At 40.4% G+C, this 19,393-nt stretch overlaps 1 protein-coding gene across 1 annotated transcript; it reads right to left on the reverse strand.

Moving 5' to 3' along the window:
* Positions 1 to 5,846: 5,846 nt before the first annotated feature.
* zgc:171704 (Ras-related and estrogen-regulated growth inhibitor-like protein) lies at positions 5,847 to 13,977 on the reverse strand. The gene is made up of 5 exons (XM_051957171.1): positions 13,832 to 13,977; positions 10,087 to 10,269; positions 9,433 to 9,486; positions 8,891 to 8,967; positions 5,847 to 8,072 (listed from the first exon to the last, which is right to left on the reverse strand). The coding sequence occupies exons 2-5, from the start codon at positions 10,172 to 10,174 to the stop codon at positions 7,662 to 7,664; spliced, it is 630 nt and encodes a 209-aa protein (XP_051813131.1). The 5' UTR covers positions 10,175 to 10,269; positions 13,832 to 13,977; the 3' UTR covers positions 5,847 to 7,661.
* Between the last annotated feature and the right edge of the window lie 5,416 nt (positions 13,978 to 19,393).

The following is a 19,393-nucleotide window of genomic DNA, read 5'->3' on the forward strand; positions in this document are numbered from 1 at the left end:
TAGTGTATAGACAGAGAGATAGATAGAGAGATCTGCAGCAGGAGCCAATCAGGAAAAGCTCCTGTGTATGGCATAATTTCCATTTGCTGCCTGATATCAAGGTAACTACGACTGTTAAAAAAACGAACAGAGTGGAAAGAAGCTCTAAAGATGGACATAACATCAGAGGACTGGGAAGTGATTTGCACCAAATCCCACACTCAATCAATCAATACCCGATTTAAATTGCTACAATACAAATGGTTGTTGAGAACATATATTACACCAGTTAAATTAAATAAGTTTAACAGCAACATCCCAGATTTATGTGTTAAATGTAATGAGGCAAAGGGAACTTTATACCATTGTACTATGTGGGATTACCCAAAGGTTAAAAAATTCGGGGGGGGGGGGGGCTGGATCTCGGGCTGCGGCGGGGGCGCTGGCCCATGCCGGGTGGCCATCTGGGGTGGCTGGTTCCCCTGGCGATGTTGACCCTCTGCCTGGGGGGGCGGGGGTTGCCTCTTGGATGCCTGGGGCCCGGGGTCCTGTGCTGGGTCCGCCCTGGGCCTCCGGCCCCTGGCGGGCTCGGCGGCCGCCGGTCTTGGTCGCCTGGGGCCCGGCCCTGCTGGACGCTGGAGGTCCTGGCCGGGTTCTCCCTCTGCCGCCTTTCGGGCCGGTCCGTGGTCGTCCTCGTGGTTTGGTGGCTCGGATCTCTGCTCTGGGATTGCTGCCGGCTCGCCTGGGTCTTGTGGGCTCTCGGGCCCACTTCTGGCCTTCACGGAGGTCAGAGGTCATAGTTGCATGATCACAGTCACAATTGCACCGTACTCTGCATGTGGACACAGCAACCATGTTGTCTTGTGGGGTGTTAAGTTTGTCCTGGTGCCAAAATATCAAAAGACATGTTTCCTCAGTTTGTTTGCTTCACATAGATGATCTGAATAATTACTAGCTGTGTTTCCTAACAAAACCCGTAGGATGCGTTCCGGTGTGTCTTTGTTAAGGAGTACTAGCTTGTTGTCTGTTGTGTCGGTTTCAATTGAAAGATAATTGTATTCTTGCACTCTTCCTTTTGTCTTCACTATCCCCCCTTGTTGTTGTTGTTGTTTTGTTTTTTTTCTTTCTCTCTTCTCGTTTCTCTCTTCCTGCCTTTCCCCTGTCAGGTCCGGCAAACTTATGTATATTTAACTAATCAACAAGTATTCAAACTAAATAAATTACTGTACAGTATCAAGGGGAATCTTATACTTATAAACTCCCCTTGGAAAAGCAAACTTGTATGGCACCATGCAGCAGCCAGATCCCCAATCTGCCTGCTCTGTTGCCGGACAGGACAAAAAAAATAATAATTTGGGGGGGTAAACAAACAATAGAAAATATTATTTCGAGAATTATGACAATGAACCCTGCTCACTTTATTTTGGGACTTTATCCAAGGCGACATAAGTACACCAAGAGTGAGCGTATAATAATAGATTCAAGCCTCCTGCATGCTAAAAAATTACTTGCACTCTTGGAAAAAATCTTGCATACCAAGATTAGTAGACTGGGTGAGGCAGATGTTAATAACCTTTCCTCTAGAAAGAGTGACACATGTACGAAAAGGGAGACAAGATTCGTTTGAGAAAGCATGGGGACCCTTTATTGCTTTTGTGAAATTCATGAATTTAGCAGATGAAAGTGATGAGGTGAAATGAACAGTTGTGATGTAAACCTCGTGGAACTGCCAGAATGAGAGGAATGACAGGATTACCTGCTGTTCTGTATAAAGTACTGTATTTATGCATTTACATGTATGAGAACATGTTTATTTTATTTTTATTTTTTTCCCATCTTTTTCTCTTCATTTCCTTATTTTATGAGGATCTGTTTAATATGCAAGTACCACATTATGGTTAAAAAATATTTGCATAACTGAGTAAGTCTTGTAATGTATACTGCAATGCATATATGTACCTGCATACAAAATCATATCCAGTTACACAAGCACACCCTCTTTACCAATTAACCCAAGACGTACTTTGCTAAAATCCATAATATAATCTGTATTTGCACCAGCCTCATGTGAAAATTGCATCAGTCTGTACTTATAGAGCACATCTCATGAATGTAGCAGCACCGTTTAAATGTTTCATAACACAGAATATCAGTGAAGAGTATATAGGGTTACAGACAGATATGGCAAATAAGAAACAGACTCTTCAGTCGTTATTGTCATTATTATTACTAGTAATATTATTATTATAGTAGCCACTAGAACAGATACAATCATCTAATGTAGTGAAACAGGAACGTGCATGGCGAATCAAATCCAAAACAATCCATGAACCAATCAGAAACATGAATCAATTGCACTTCATTTTATTGACCACTAGATGTCCTACTCGAGTACTGAGTGTCAGTGCAGCCTCGAGTAATGAAGCATGTACTGGATAAAGTGTTGAAGCTTCAACAAAGCCTCGATCAGCCATCACTACCCACAGGTGAAGGTCTGAGAAGAACTCAGATCGATGGTCTAAATGTGAAATCAAGACTCATGGTCACACGTTTTAAGGCTTCTGTTAACCAGAAAGTTCAAACTAACGGAGACGTACTGAGAAACTTTTAAAACTTCAGTCCTCAGACTGTCGAAAGGTCAAACTAACAGAGACCTAGATGAGCCCTCAGTAGATGGCAGAACCACGCCCATGCATGATACTCTGTATCAATTTTGATCATCCTACATATATCCCTTCCTATACAAATGATGCAATATGCAAGAAATGTGCTAAGTGACCCCTTTGACCTTGACCTTGATCTGCTGACCTCTAACTCCACAACTGAGCAGGGGACCTTAGACCGATCTTCAGTGCCAAGTTTGATTATCCTGACTTCAGCACTTGCAGAGATATCTGAACGGACATACACACACACATACATACTTACCCAGCCAGATACCGAAGCAAATGCAGTAACCTCGCTGACGTACACGTCAGGTGTGGTTAACTACTCAGGAACTTAGGAGATATTAGTCCTTGGACTGTCTGAAAGTTAAATCTAACAGATCTACTGTGGGACTTAGAAAATTTCAGCTCTCAGACTGTGTGAAAGCTCAGGTCCTGAGGACTTTGGAGGTCTAGAGACTTTGGAAAGTCTTTGAACTGATGGTTCAACCCTCCAGCACAAAGGCTGAAGTCCAACCTCCTGAGAAAAATGGTCTAGTCTCGACTCGAGTTAAAAAAAACTTGAAAACGACAAAAATTAGATGATAAATGCGCACAAAAAAAGAAGAATTAGTATCTTAGCTCAGGGGGTAAGAAGAGAGACTATCAAGCATAAGGTAGTAGGTTCAAGACCTACCACTGGCCTATCTCTTGGTTTGTTGTTGTCAGGATTTTCAAAAAAATTTAAAGAAGGGTCTGGTTTTAAACCAGCAACCTACAGCTCCATAGACAAATCCTTAACTCACTGAGCTACAGATTATACAAAGTAATATAAATTCGTCGTCCCTTTGACATCGTAGTTTCCAAGTGACCACTTGGGTGGAGCCAAGGTGGAGTCTGGGTGGAGTCAGGGTGGAGTCAGGGCAGAGAGTAGGAGGGGAGGTGGGTGGCGCCCTCCCTCCTCTACCCGACCTCCCCCCACTACCCCCCACACCTTCCTCCGCCCGACAAGTTTTTCGAAAACCCGAGTCTCGAGGGGTTTCCCGAGTTTCTGAAGTTTCCACCAGGTCCGATGTAGAACAAGTTGTCATGAAGAGGTGTTGAAGTCAGCGAGGATGGAGTGACTTTTAACAGCGACTAGAAGAAAGACGACGAGAAGAGCAGGGGCCTCATTTATAAAGCTTGCGTACGCACAAAACAGGGCTAGAAAGTGGCGTACGCCACTTTCTACGCAAAGGTTGTGATTTATAAAAACAAACTTGGCGTGAGAATGTGCGCACTGGTGCACCAACCTTGATTCTTGATGCTTCTTTACGCACAAAACAAGGCGTAAATCACAAACTTTGCGTAGAAAGTGGCGTACGCTGTGTTCGTTGTGATTTCTAAAAAAAACTTGGCGTGAGAATGTGCGCACCGGTGCGCCGACTTTGATGCTTGCTTAAGCACATTTTGGAGACAGAGGGAACGGCAGTGCCGGAGGGTGAAGTGGCGAATTGAAACCAGATTGATCTCAAACCTTTATTGTTATCACATATTAGACTCGTAGAGCCGGATAATCATAAACCCTCATTGTTGTAGATGTTCCTATGGTGCGCCATTCGGCTGACGACTGTATTTGCAGAACTATGTTCATATATTAACAGGAGCGGATTGAACGTTATTTCATTCGGTCGTTTGACCGAAGGGCCGGTATCTGGGGCCGGTGCGGTGATCTTTATTAAATAATTTTGTTTACTGATCACCCGGCGCCTGTATGGCTCATCCATTTGTAGGGGTGGTCTCCGACGCAGTGGCTCGGGTTCGATTCCTGCCTGCGGCACTTTTATGCATGTCTTCCCCCTACTCTTCTCCCCATTTCCTGTCACTCTTCACTGCAACTATCACAGTAAAAAGGCAAAAAAAAAGTAAAGAATATTGTTTATTTATCCATATGCGGCCGAATGGGATGAGCGTCCAACCATTAATCAGCCCTGTACAGGCACACATGCTTCACACCACAACCCCCGAGTGAAAATGAATTTGTCTATGTGAACCAAAAAAATGTACATTCAATCAGTGTGCAAATTATTTGTACATCGGACATGATCATAACAAATTTAGTGGCAGAGTGGCCTGGGTCAACACATGATTCATTCATCCTGACGCACAGCAGTGAAGACTGCCGGCCGGCGCTGCGTGAAATGCCGTGGATCAGCAGCTTATTTATATACAGATACATTCATGAGTTACTTTGCATTGACCATTCATGGTAAAATGTGGGTGTGTTGTGGGCGGAATGTGAGGTGGATCCACCTGTGTAATCTTCCAGCTGGTGTGTGATTTATCAAGAAATTGCATGCAGCTGTGCTTACGCAAAGTTTTATAAATCAGGGGCGAGGGGCATACGCCCTTTTCGTATTATCGGCGTACGCAAACTTTAGTATGGATCCTACGCAATGTTTTATAAATGAGGCCCCAGGTCTTTAACCAGCATCCCTACAATCCATGGAGTTGGCTCCAGAGAAATGAAGGAAGGTCAACTTTTATCAACCTCCATCCAGATGTTCAACTTGATATCTTTACTTTGAGATTTTTAGCACCACAAACCTTTAGTATCACACTTTATTATCATTTATTGGGAATTTAATGGAATTCACCAGCAGATTTATTTTTTGTTGAGAAACTTTTTTCTTAAATACCACAGTATTTAACTCTGAATATTAAACTGATTTTCACGCGTTTTTTATTTTTATTTTTTTGCTGCAAACGTCATACATGTAGCTATGATACAGGACAAATGGTTCGGCGTATTTTAATATTCATAGCGGGAATAATAGATAATAATAATAATGATAATAATAGGTAATAGAATATTCTGATATTAAGCTCAACTGTAGACAGGTATTTTGCAAACACTGTAAACACACACACACTAACATATGTTAGAGAAGCAGATAATGGCAGTAAAGTCAATTATTTTAATAATTTGAAGAGACAATATATGATTACACTATATGTACATATATAAACAAAATACTGACTAATGAACACATTAGTCAGTTTTCTGATATATATATATATATATATATATATATATATATAAATATATATAAAAGACCGCCTATAGCTGGAGAGGGAGAGATAAACATAAATTATCATTTGATTACCTTTACAATTAAATCTTTTGATCTAAAAATGTTTTCTATATATGTACACTGACAGTCATTAAAAACTTTGAGACCATATTTTTCATAATAATTTTTATTTTGAAGCCCGAAACTGGATTTTCTTCATATGAATCATTTGTTTAGCATATTGGCATACAGAAACAAAAATCTAAAGTTTCAAGAATGATTTCAAAATAAAGAATTTCACAAAAGAAAACGGCACCTGCCAAACACAAAGTCACAACAGTCAATACCGAGTATGGCCTCCATTTGCTTCGATGCAGGCAGCAATCCGTCGGCGCATGCTTTGGACCAGGCTTCTGATTGTGGGTTGGGAACAGCCCATACGCCTGGCTACATCACTGTAGCTCAAACCGGCCTCCACCATACCCAGTGCCCGGAGACGTTGTTCATGTGATAGACGCGGCATGATGCTGTTCACTGGACTAACAATGGTGGCCTTTTTTGGGCCTTTATATAGGCCTTCAAAACCCATTCTCAAATTGTGCAGATACTCACTGTATTGCTTGGTGTGTATTTGGTTCACTTTTGCAAAGTGACCAACCCATGTGCAATGAATCATGACAAAATGACAACTCATCATTATCTCAACTACCAGGGCACTAGATCATCAGTAAATCCACAATGAATAATTACAACCCCTCTACAAGTAGAATTCTGCGTACATTTCTACCTCACAAATGTACAGACTTGAGTGGGAGGACTGGAAGCCCTGACAGTAGGTACAGGGCAAACTGTGTTTTCTGTTGCTCGTGAACTAGCTGAAGTAAAGCAGCATCAGGGGACAAACATGTTCGAAACATGAGAACAGAGAGAACCCAACCAGCAGGTCACAGTTTTTCATCTCCCAATCATCTCCTGAAGTCTATATGGTAAAGGACATCATGATAAGATCAGCTGGATTATTGACAGAATGTATGTAATCAATAAATCTTTGTCTAAAGAAAAACTTACTCAGAACTCTGATATGTTAACAGTACTAAATAAATCAATAAATACAAGCATACACACAAAATTAAGTTAATACATTAACTGTGTTAAGATTTAAATGAAAAAAAGTGTCTGTAGAGGATTTCTTTGTCCAGTATTCTGCATTCAGTTTATGTTTTTGAAGAATCCAGTATTGCACACTGGTTGGCCATTACATTTTATTAGTATGGTTTCACTGTTTAAAATGATGTCTTTTTCCTTTTAGACAGAACCTGTGATGAAAAAACAATACAAAATTCTTAGTTCCGTGTTAATAAAGCACTTAAAGTTTTAAGTATGACTAAATGTTTTTTTTCAAAATTAAATAAACCACTCCTTGGGTGGTTGTGGCCCCAAGTTCAGTCAAGTTGGAAAGATATTCACAGACTCAGACTTCCAGCATCAATAACTCGTTAGATATAGGTTGTCAAAACATAAACAATGCCTCTTTCCCATCGCTGTAAGGCACACAATGTGCTACGAGCCCAGTTTTGTCTAAAGTAGCTGTCTTTCAAGCTGCAGAAATAACATTGGTGTCTATGGAGTGAACAGGAACCGTCTGCAAATTGCAAAACCGCTGCAACAGTGAAGACACACAAATATTCAATAACTTCACTCTGATACAGTGTAGTGTCACCAGAATCACTGCAGCCTTCAACAGGCTCCTACTGACACCAGTGCTATTCCTGCACCTTGAAAGCTTAATGTAATGTCATGATTTAGATGAACAAAAGTGTCTGTAGAGGATTTCTTTGTGCAGTATTCTGCATTCAGTTTATGTTTTAGCAGACATAAAAGCCCCCACGGAAGATCTGCCACTGCTCTCCACCTGCTCGGTCCGTCTCCAACCTTCCATCAGACTGAAGCCTCCACCTCATCAGAATCGGTAAAACCGGCGCTTCTACTCGGCCCGTTTCTTCCCGAACACGGCTGACACACTCCTGACGATGCCACGGACGCCGGCCGAGCTCTTCCTGAGCGCCCGGCGCTCCCGGACCAGGTCGACCAGCCGGTGGAACACCAGTAGGACTCCGTGGTACGTCTCGGCCGCAGACACCTCGAAGAAGCCGCAGCGCTGCGACAGAGCGAGCAGACGGCCCTCCTCCCCGGTGACGCTACGGTGGCGTCGCAGGTCACGCTTGTTGGCCACGATGACCACCGGGACAGAGGACAGCTTCCGACGGCGGCGGATCTCCTGCAGCTGCTGCAGCGACACGTCGAAGCTGCTGCGGTCGCAGATGTCGTAGACCAGGATCATCCCGTCGGCCCACTGCAGCTGCTTGTCGCTCACACTGCAGCTCTTCTCTCCCACCTGCACGCCGACAGGAAACATGTCACACTTGATGGTTGTCTCCTCACCAGTCTCATCGAGGTCACACTCATTAATATGCTAATTTGTGCAACAAGGTGCTGAAAACTGAACCATATCACCTCTGTTTGAAGAAGCTGTTAGTACTCTATTACACTTGTCTGTGCTCTGATTACTTGATAATCCAGGTGCGTTGCTACAGCTGCTGTTGGTGTTGTCTTTCATTCTAATAGCAGTTTCAGTATTTACTGTCTGCAGGTGTGAAGCTGCTTAAAGTACCTGTTAGTGGTATTCTGATGTTCCTCACTGTTATTTTGCTTTAGGTGGAAAAGCCCTGACTAGGTTGTGTTTCTCTAAACCAGTCAGTCGCTGTGGGTGGAGCTAAGACCAGAACAGAGACGAGAACTGATTAAAAGGAGAATTTAGAGCTGAAACATCAAAATCCTCAATAAAAGTCTGGATGGTCAGTTTGAAGTGCAGAAAACAAACAGACGGAGGACGCAGGTCAAATACCTGCAGCAACCAGATGAGTCACACCACAGAAGTGATGTCACTTCCTCTGTCTAACAAAGATAGCTTCAAGAATAAATTCAATAAAACCAAAGTTAAGATGCTTTTTGTGGGTTGATAATATCAATAAACCTTATTTTGTTAATGGAAATGCATTAATTATATTGATGGCAGGACCTTGAATCACAAATGGATCACGAGACTAATATCAGCCAATATACTGTTATTAAAGAACTGATCAGATAAAATCATCAGTGTGTGTTACTCTCTCTGTGTGTGTTACCATCTCTTCTAGCCAGGTGTGAACCTACCTGTGTGAACTGAGAGTCCCAGATGTTGAAGCAGATTTCTTGACCATCGATTGTATCAATTCGACTGTAAACAGATTCTGACAGAACAAAAAAATCCTTTAGTTCAGCTGATTAATTTCACAGCTATTTAATAAATAAAAAAATCATTCAGACATGTCAACCAGTAGTTCAAACATTCTGGAAAGCATCGTATCTTTAGAGATCACCAGACAGCATTTATCAGAACCTGTTAGAACAATAATAGATTTGATTCCTTTCAACAGATTTTACCGTCATTTTTATTTTCACGTATATATTTGTGCTTTAACAGTTTTCATATCTATAAAATGTCTTGTAAAAGTGGAGACAGAAAAGTGTCATCCTGGAATAAAACAGTGACATTAAAACTACTAACCCTTCATTTCAATTAATTTTTATCAAATTATGAGTCATTTTTAGAGAATTTAGTCATTTTGAACAATTGTATGTTCAGTCAACGCACAATACTCTGGGATTTTAGACAAATATTAACGTTTTAATCTACTTTAGGAGAGCTGACTCACCCATGTCTCCATATTCTCCAATGAATCTTCTGGTCAGAAATCTGACAGTCAGAGCTGCAGAGAAAAACATCGTTAAAAACTTCATATTTACAGGAATTTAATGAGAGAATAATTAGAAAAATCTGCAAATGTAACCTTATAATTCTGACTAATCCATTAAATATATGTTTAACAGTTTGTTCCTTCAATAAAAAAGAAAAAATGTGAAAACTGACATCATTCATATGTAAATCCTAATAATTTCATTTTTCTTCACAACAGAAATGCAATAAAATAATGGTTTAAATCATCTGAATACTTTATTTATATAAAAAAATACTTTTCTGATCACAACTGCAAACTGTTAACATAAAAAACTAATTGTCATTAATTAAAGGGAAAAGTGACTAAAGCTGGAGGTTAATGCAAAGTAATTATTATTCATACAGCCCATTCTAAACTACAGAAATGATTTCTAACAGAAATAAGATGAATGTTTTTTAGTCAAAAACGTACTATCTAGTTTTTATTTTATATATATAGTTATGACTAGTTTAAATCTTCAGGTTTAGACCTTAAAATCTATTTTTTTTACTAAATAAATTTAACAGACTGGTTCAAATCTCACAGTTCAGACCATAAACACACATGAAGGTACACGGGAGTGTGTTTTACCAGATTTGCCAACGTTGTGAGCTCCCAGCAGCAGGATGTTCACCTCCACCCTCGGCTGGTTCCCCTCTGTCACCTCCTGGACACCCATCTGGACTGAGGACGCTTCTGCTGGTTCTGAAGCAGCTCCAGGGTTCTATATACAGTGTGGGCGGGGCTTCCAGCTGTCAGTCATACCCTGCCACCCTGTGATTGGTGGAGAGTGTTAGTTCAGTGTTAATAAGGGGGAGGAGTTTCTCTATGTGAGTATTTTCTGGTTCCTTTCCTCTCTGACAGGAAAGTGAACATCTTTGGACTTAAAGACATTTGAGAAAACTCTGATCCACATAGGAACATCCTTCTGAACCCTTTAAATCCTTTGTTTAAAAAAAATAAATACATCTATTTATCGGCCACAAACTGAGAAGAGAAAGAGCCATGAACTTTCACACAGTCCTTGAACTACTCACGTGATTTAATCCGAATCACTTTATTTTACAAATCTCACTCATGAAAAACTAAAAGCTTTTGCACCAGAATCTCGCTGTAACTGAGAAGCCATGACTGACATTTTAGCTGAACTGCAGGCAGCGTTTCCTCAGAGCAGAGAGGAAACACGGATGGAAATCATCAAATATCTACAGTATGTTTACAACATTAGGTCCAGAGTCAACATCTGCGGAATTATGTTGGACGTGATGCCGCAGGATTTTAAGGTTTGTGTAAAATCAATAATAAAACACACCTATATTTTCCATCATTCTAAGTCCTACTGGCAGAAGATATTTCACATACAGCTGCAGAACTTTAGAGTGCAACATGAACCACAGTTAAAAAAAAACACCCAGAAACTGTTCACAGCTCAGACAGTGAACAGGAAATTTTCCCTTATTGCTGCTTTACATTGGGTCATTCCATGCCAAATCACCCAGAATTAGAAAAAATCCCCAGGTTACCATCTCAGAAAATTCTGAAAAAAATTACACTTGTAGGCATATCAGAGAAACTGAGAAATCCCAAATTTTAGCTACAAACCTCTAATACTTTGGAAGTTACAGCACATAGAAAATTAAGGGTTTTTGTTGACGTTTTCTGCCACAGCATGATCAGCCATGTTGGAGGATCAATAACTTTTGTTTTTTCTATCTCAGAATTCTGATATTATACATCTAGGCCTAACTTTTCCTGTAGAATCCATTTTTGTCATCATCAAGGTCACATGTCTTTTAGTTACTGTGCTATCAAGCTCTCAAAATGGCTGTAAGCCTAATTTTTTCAAAATTGATGGTATATATTTATGCATTTTGCAGAAATAGGGATTGGACTATAGAAAAGAAGCTTCTCATATCAAATGTTATGACTATTCAGCAATCAGAAATGCTTTCAGACTGAGAATAGTGTGAATGGTAACTAAGGAATACATTTTTTGAAAATTGCATTTTTTGATTTTATACAAAAATGACCTCTATTCAATGCACTAAAATCTGATGAGGTCAGTTGTTCAGGATCTTAAAATCTCTACCATAGTTTTATACCATGATAAGCTTTAAGTGTGAGAAGTTTTAACTTTGGGGTCAAAGTGCTTTATATTCTTGTAATTTTTTGAAGATTCACACAAGTGTAGCGCTTTTGGTCACATGTAAAAAAATATGAAAAATCAGTAAAACTTGCAATAGCTTAGTTTTATAGTTAAATATCAATATATTTGATCTACTCAAAGAGTTAGTGGTGAAAAAACAACCACCAATACCTTCAAAAAAAACCATGACTTTGCCACAAAAGTTTATTATCCACAACATGAAATAATATATATTGTGCATACTCGCAAGGAAATAATGTTTCAACACATCATCCACATGTGTAATATATTGTTCAAAAGATACTTAAAAAACTACATCCTAAATGCTACTAGTAAGCATGGCATTGTAGGCATACCTTAAATCAAATTTGATTTACGGTATGACTACAATTACAAGAATATAAAGCACTTTGACCCCAAAGTTAAAACTTCTCACACTTAAAGCTTATCATGGTATAAAACTATGGTAGAGATGTTAAGATCCTGAACAACTGACCTCATTAGATTTTAGTGCATTGAATAGAGGTAATTTTTGTATAAAATCAAAAAAATGCAATTTTCGAAAAATGTATTCCTCAGTTACCATTCACACTATTCTCAGTCTGAAAGCATTTCTGATTGCTGAATAGTCATAACATTTGCTGGAAAAGAAACACGGTGAAGAAGCAGCTGTTGTTTGTCTCCACCTGCTGGCGTCAGTCGGCTTCAGACTGTAGAAAAGATCAGAAATATATTTTATTTTACTGGAGGAAACATTTAAATCAGATCAAATCAACTCCAGCTAAATCTTTCTGTTGTTGGAGAACATTTAATAATTAACTATTAGATGTTAAAGAGTAAAGTTCCTACATTCATAAAGAATAATGAAATCATGTATTATTACGACTAATTAAGGATAAATAGTGATCAGCACTAAATTAGAAAACTGCAGTCTATAAACTCTTTAAAATGCACCTGAATATAAATACAGACTTAAATGGATAAAACTTTTATTTTTAATCAAACAAACTTTACTATCGGCAGCCCTTTAAATCAACATTTACAGCCTGAGACACACAAATGTAACGTTCACTGATCAGATCACACACTGATCTATAGAAATCTGACATCATGTCAAAGCCACCGTGGAAGGAAAAAAAAATCACTTTACATCAAACTCATTCAATCTGAAATCAGGAAATCTTTACAATTTCTGCTTGACTGTCTCTGATTTACTGAAACAGTTTTATTTAGAAAGATATTTGTGACATTTTAAATGAATAAATCAAACATTTTACAAGTTGTCAAACCTCAATCAGTTCTGGCAGTTTACTAGAAGTACCTGTTTCATGTCTCTGATCAAGTATTCTATAGGTTTTGTATTATTGTAACCTGCAACTACATGTGGTTCAGAAAATATCACCGGTGAACTTCTGCTTTATCAGTTTTTGTTAATAAGCTTAAAGATGGATCTTTTCAGAACAACTGTCTAAAAAAAATTGTCTAAATAAATATAAAAGTTTGTAGGAGGAAAAAAAAGAATCCACACCAGAGCTGAGGGAGTTTTACAGTTTTTATCTTGAATAGTTGTTCAGATATTGTTGTTCAAACAGCCACAAAATTCACTGCGAGACAAAAAGTAGATGGAATTTTTTTCCAAAAAGTCTTTAATTATCTGATGAATCAATCTAAAATTCCACAGTAAAGCTTATAAATATCTGCATTTTATTTACATTTCAGGAAAATCACCGATGCTTTTACAGAAACTCTTTACAAATTTGATCATTTGAGGTGCTGAGTATCTGTACTATTACATGAAAGAATCCTGCATTTTAAGCACAGAAGTAGTATCAGGTAAATGTGCTTTTACTGCAAGTAAAAGAATAAAGTCTGTCTCTGTTATAAAAAATTCTTATCTTATTGATCTTTTGTGAACTTGATTATAATTACAGCTCAGCTGATTATTGAACTCAGTTTATCAGATTAAATATTATTGATTCACTTTAACCTTTAAGGAAACATGGTGGCTGCTTGAAGATGAAATAATCGAAGCGAATATCAGATTCATCAGGCATCCCTGTTTGCTTCATTTAAGATAATTTAGTCAGTAATAAGATCTTCAGTCATTGATCAGCTATGGTTTGATCGATATGAATTTACTGATCAAGAAAAGCCTGATCAAACTGTGACTTCAGCTCACAGAATTCTCACCTGTGACTCCATCTTGCTCCTCTTGCTTCCTGGAGCATTCTTCACATTCAGCAGGTCTCTCAGTCTCTTCCTGACCTGCGACAGCTTGGCCGTCAACATCTGTTCGTGTTTGCCCGCCAGTTCGTCTTTGTCCATTGTCTTGTCTTCAGTTGAGTTGCCACTCAGCGAATCGTCAGCAGATCCAGAGTTTGGAGCCTTCAGGACTGAAGTATGAAGCTCTGAACTCAGAGTTTCCTCCAGTTTCTTCTGGAAACTCTGCTGCAGTTGGTCCAGAGCATCGTCCTGGAAACAACCAACCAATTAGAAACATACAGATAAAACCAGCTGGGATTAAAAGCGTTAACAGGATTTTTATTCTAAATAAGTCAGAAAATTGAAGATTGGCAGAATGAACACCTGCACAGCTGAGTGTCACAAACATCTAAGCTGTTGTAAGGCTCGTTTACCTTCATCAACATGAAGATTTCAGATCTTAAAATAAAAGAACTCAGGTTAAAATTCAAAACGGTGTCAGTTTAGAGACAATGAAAGAAAAACTTTCAGAATCAACTGGAACCAGGGAGATAACTACAGTTTATTATAGCTGTTCCATATACCTATATCTACGTATCAGGTGTGACAGGTAATCCAAGTAACAGTCCATCAGACAACCAAGACAGTTTAGAGTCATCAATTAACCTCAGTATGTCTGTCTGTGCACTGTGGGAGGAACGTGGAGAACCTAGAGAGAACCTGTTCTGATTATCTCAGCGTCAGTAACCAGGTCACAGTGAGTTCATTAACTGCAGCTGCTTCTGTTGGTTTTTGACTGGTTCAGGTTGATAATCTGCTGGTAGAACCAGTGATGATTCATTAATAGTATTCATCTATAAACCCTGAAGAGAAAACCACCAACTGAAGCCACAGTGAGTCTGATGATGAGGATGTTCCAGATGTTTGTACCTGTGAGGCTTCAAATACGGTCCAGATGTCAGAGACGACCTGAGCAGCTGTTTGATACGAAGGAAACGGACCACAACTCAGACGTTCCGAGATCGACTGCAGCCGAGAGCAACGGGACTGGAGACACAAACACACCAACGTTATCAATAGGATCAATGTTATCATCGTCAATATTATCAATAGAGACACAAACACGTTATCAATACATTAATAGGATCAATAGGATCACCATCAATGGAAACACAAAATGTAACTATGCTATCTACATTATCAATACTGTCAATATGATCTAATCAGTGTTATCATTATCGGTGCTGATCAGGCTGCAGAGGAAGCTGCAGTTCCAGTATTTCCTGTCCCAACAGCGCCACCTGCTGATTTGGAGTTTTAAAGGTTCATACACTAGGCCAGCGGTCCCCAACCACCGGGCCACAGACCAGTACCGGAAGAAAAGACAATAAAAACATATTTTTTAATTTTAGATCTACACTGTATGTTATTTATGAAGAATGACTAGAATGTCTTCTTGTCACTTCTTTCTGTGCTTGTTTCCCGCACTTGATTCTGTCAGTTTTCACGCCCGACCGTTAAATGAAGGCGTCAATCTAACTCCCACTAAAATTAATAAAAAACGTCTCTAGAGAGTTTCTTCAAAAAGAGGTAGTGGCTGAGATAGAAGTAAGTAAGAAGCAAATATGCATTTAGCAATAAAAAATTGTTTTAATTGTTGAGGACACTTTTTAAATAAAAAAACACAATAGTCATTAAGTGCACGATGATCGGTCCGCAGAAAACTGTCTTGTTTAAAACCAGTCCGTGGTGCAAAAAAGGTTGGGAACCGCTGCTGTTAGAATTACTGTGTACAGAATCAGGCCTGATGCTGCTGCAGAGGAAATTAAAGAACCAAACAGGACGTTTTTCTACTTGATGCTGCTCAGTTTGCTCAGAGACACAGTAGAACCACAGTGAACATAAACTGACCTCAGACAGTCGACCGCAGCCTTCAACCTTCAGGTGCAGCAGGAGACTCTCACACCTCTGCAACAAACAGCACGTTCAACATTTACAGCTACACAACAATATGAAGTCTGTTTCTATCCTGCTGATCGGCTGAAGAAGACGGAGATGAAGTTTCAGCTCAAACATATCAGGACTCAACTTTTCTTTGTTGCTCGATACCAAAAGAAAACTGGCTCAGTTCCATTTCTGCGACTGAAACGTTCTTATAGACGCCGAGTTTAAGGATCTGGTGTCAGGAGGAATCAGCGGTGTAAAAATAATTCATTACAGAATGAAGATGCTTCTGTCTGTGGCTTGATTATTTAAGATCTGAACATTACAGATAAAACTGTATATTTTCTCCACCACAGAGTCACACCCATCATTCAGGAAGATTCATTCTTTACAAGTCAAATAATTTAACTCATCTGCTGAATATTCCTGTATTCCTACGCTGCAGAGAAACAACAGATATCATCTTCAGTTTGGTCCGACATCAAGCAGCTGCGTTAAAGCTAGAAACAGCTTCTGCAGCAGAATCTACTTTACATTAGCAGTAAAACTACAACTAATGTAAAAAAAAAGAATGAATCCAGCCCATGGCCCTTTGCTGCACATCCTTCTCCCATTCTTCTCCCTACTTTCCTGTCTTCCTCTCTCTACTATCCTGTCAATAACGACAAAAAGGCAAAAAAATATATTTTTTTAAATTACACTCTGCTTCAAATTCTTTTAAAACAGGATTTTTTCACCAAAATTATTTGTATAACGTTGTTTTTTCCATATTGGAGGAAAAAATATGATATACTGTGATCTCATGCAGCCGATGGAATTAGAAATATTACATTTCTGTTGGAATTGAGGAAGAATTGGATTCTAAACTTGCGGTCTGCTAGCTGAGTGCGAGTGTGTGAGTAAAATAAAGTCCAGACTTTGTCCTGGTTCTGTGAATGAAAAACAAAACAGCATCTCTGACTGAATCATAATTATTCCAACGTGCAGAGAACAGAAGCAACTGCAGGTGAATCAGGAAAATGCTAGCTAAACACAGACGTCTTTACTTATTCACTAAAGCTTCATTCTGACTGAATTTGTGTTTTGTCATCATTTATATTCAGTCATGAACTCAGAAGTTCTGTTCAGCTGCTGATTTTTTCTAAGAATCCATCTGTATTCAGTTACTTTTTCACTCTTTCACAGTTTATTCTGTTTGAACTGGAATAAAAGGAGGATGAAGGTTCAGTCCATCTAAAAATCATCACATCAACTACAGTTTCTGCTCTCTGAGGGTGAATATGTCAGTGAGGTTTTAGACTGATGTATTAAATAGTTTCACAGAGGAGTTTATTTTTAAAATTACCTATCGACTCACTTTCATAAGTTTTTTCTATCATTGACATTTGAAGCTGTGTAAACAACATCATCTGAGAAACTATTCAAGATAAAAGCCAGAAATTTTCTCTGTTATTTCTCCTCATGTCACTGGTAAAGGTTTGTCCACCAGTGCCACATACATCCATACATACCCTGAGGTTCTGCAGGCTGAGCCTGGACATCTGAGGACTGGACAGTCTGTCAGAGCTGTAGGGGTCCAACGGGTTCGATAGGTCCTGACACAACGAACAGAACCACTCTGGCCTGCAGTAACAGAAGATTTTTATTAGCAGCAGGTTCAAACACAAAGTTTAATTTTGTGTTAAATGAAACTCAACATTTTAAGTCCATCCGAACCAGCAGGTGAGTCGGACTGAAAGTTCAAACTACAATGCCTATGAAAAAAAGTATTCACCTCCCTTGGATGTTCCACTATTTTGTTGCTTTTATACATAAAATTGTGATCAATACAATTTGGCTCCTTTATATCAAAGTGAAAACAGATTTTTACAAAATCATGCAAATTAATCAAAATATATAAGGTACAGTAAATGAGTGCATAAATATTCAGCCCCTTCAGGTCAGTATTTAGTAGATGATGTAGTTGATCTTGGAATGTCCCACCTGGCTTTGGGTTAATTCCAGGTGAGATTTCATCAGAACTTTTTTCAACAATGGCTTTCTCTTTGCTACTTTTCTACACAGCTTTGACTGGTGAAGAACCCAGGCAACAGTTATTGTATGGACAGTCTCTCCAATCTGAGCCACGGAAGGTTTCAAGTCCTTGGGCAGTGGGCAGGTCTGTTTGACCTGTGATGGGGTTAGGCGTCCCAGCCACCACGAGTCTCCCTGTCTAAGTGAGCATGCCACATAGACAGTAGGTTATTGTAGGGCTTGTCTACCTACGCATGTAAAGCCTGGACCCGGCAGACTGCGTGGAGGAAACCACTAGACTGGTTCAACGGGCATGAAGGTGGGCCCAGCAAAGCGTTGTGGAGCGCAAGTAGGGCACAGTGAGACACGTAGAACACTGTGGTCATCCACTGCATCCCGACCCATGTCCAGCCGTCTTGACTCTGTCTTGCCACTGGATTCAGATGGGCTGGGACGAGAGAGTGAGGCAGACGACATTGCGCAACTCTCCCTCACTTTAATCAAACTCACGCGCAAGTCATCTTCACCACCCCCCACTCTTTTCCCCTCTTCCCCCCACCACCTACTCTTCCAAAGTCCTGTGGCGATGGGCGAGCGACGAAGCAGCAGGTGTGGATACACTGGGAGCTGTAGCCGCAGACCTGCACACAGGCGGTTCAGGCCATAGGGTCGTCTCTTCTCTGGACCGAGACAGCAGAAAGATTCGGCAGCCCCCTGAACGACTGAGCAGCCCTCTCTAGGATCGCACTGCTCACCTCCATAGCATGAGGAGCGGACTAGAAAAGGTGTCCCAAACATTGTCTGTCTCAAATCACCCTGGCCAGCAGACCGCGGTTGGCGGGGATCCCATTGCAGCGGTACGAATAACAAGAAGAAAAGAACCAGGATACACCCGATCAACTTTGGCGCATGGAACGTGCGCACGCTTATGGACGACGCCCAGGCCAACAGACCACAGAGGAGAACTGCACTTGTTGCAAAGGAACTGGGCAGATACAACGTGGACATTGCAGCACTGAGTGAGACACGCCTTGCAGAGGAAGGACAGCTTAGAGAGAGAGGAGCCGGCTACACATTCTTCTGGAGCGGACGAGCCACCACCGAACGACGAGAAGCAGGGGTTGGCTTTGCAGTGAAGAACACGCTAGTCAGTAAGCTGAGCAGCCTCCCACAAGGTGTCAACGACCGTCTCATGACCCTGAAACTACCCCTCTCTGGAGGCAAGCAGGCAACCATCATCAGTGCTTACGCACCCACGATGACCAACCCTGACGACATCAAGGACAAATTCTACGAGGATCTACACTCCCTCGCAGCCGCTGTCCCTAAGTCGGAGAAGCTGATCATCCTCGGCGACCTCAACGCCCGTGTAGGCTCCGACCACTCGACATGGGAGAACGTCATTGGGAGGAACGGCATTGGAAGCTGCAACAGCAACGGCCTCCTCCTCCTGCAGTTCTGTGCTGAGCATGAACTCCTGATCACCAACACAGTTTTCCGCCTCCCTGCACGCAACAGGACATCATGGATGCACCCGCGATCAAAACACTGGCATCCGATAGACTACGTCATCGTCAGGCAAAGGGACAGGCA

Source organism: Acanthochromis polyacanthus, chromosome 12 (genome assembly GCF_021347895.1).
Source record: "Acanthochromis polyacanthus isolate Apoly-LR-REF ecotype Palm Island chromosome 12, KAUST_Apoly_ChrSc, whole genome shotgun sequence".
In the NCBI taxonomy this organism is placed as follows: Eukaryota; Metazoa; Chordata; class Actinopteri; family Pomacentridae; genus Acanthochromis; species Acanthochromis polyacanthus.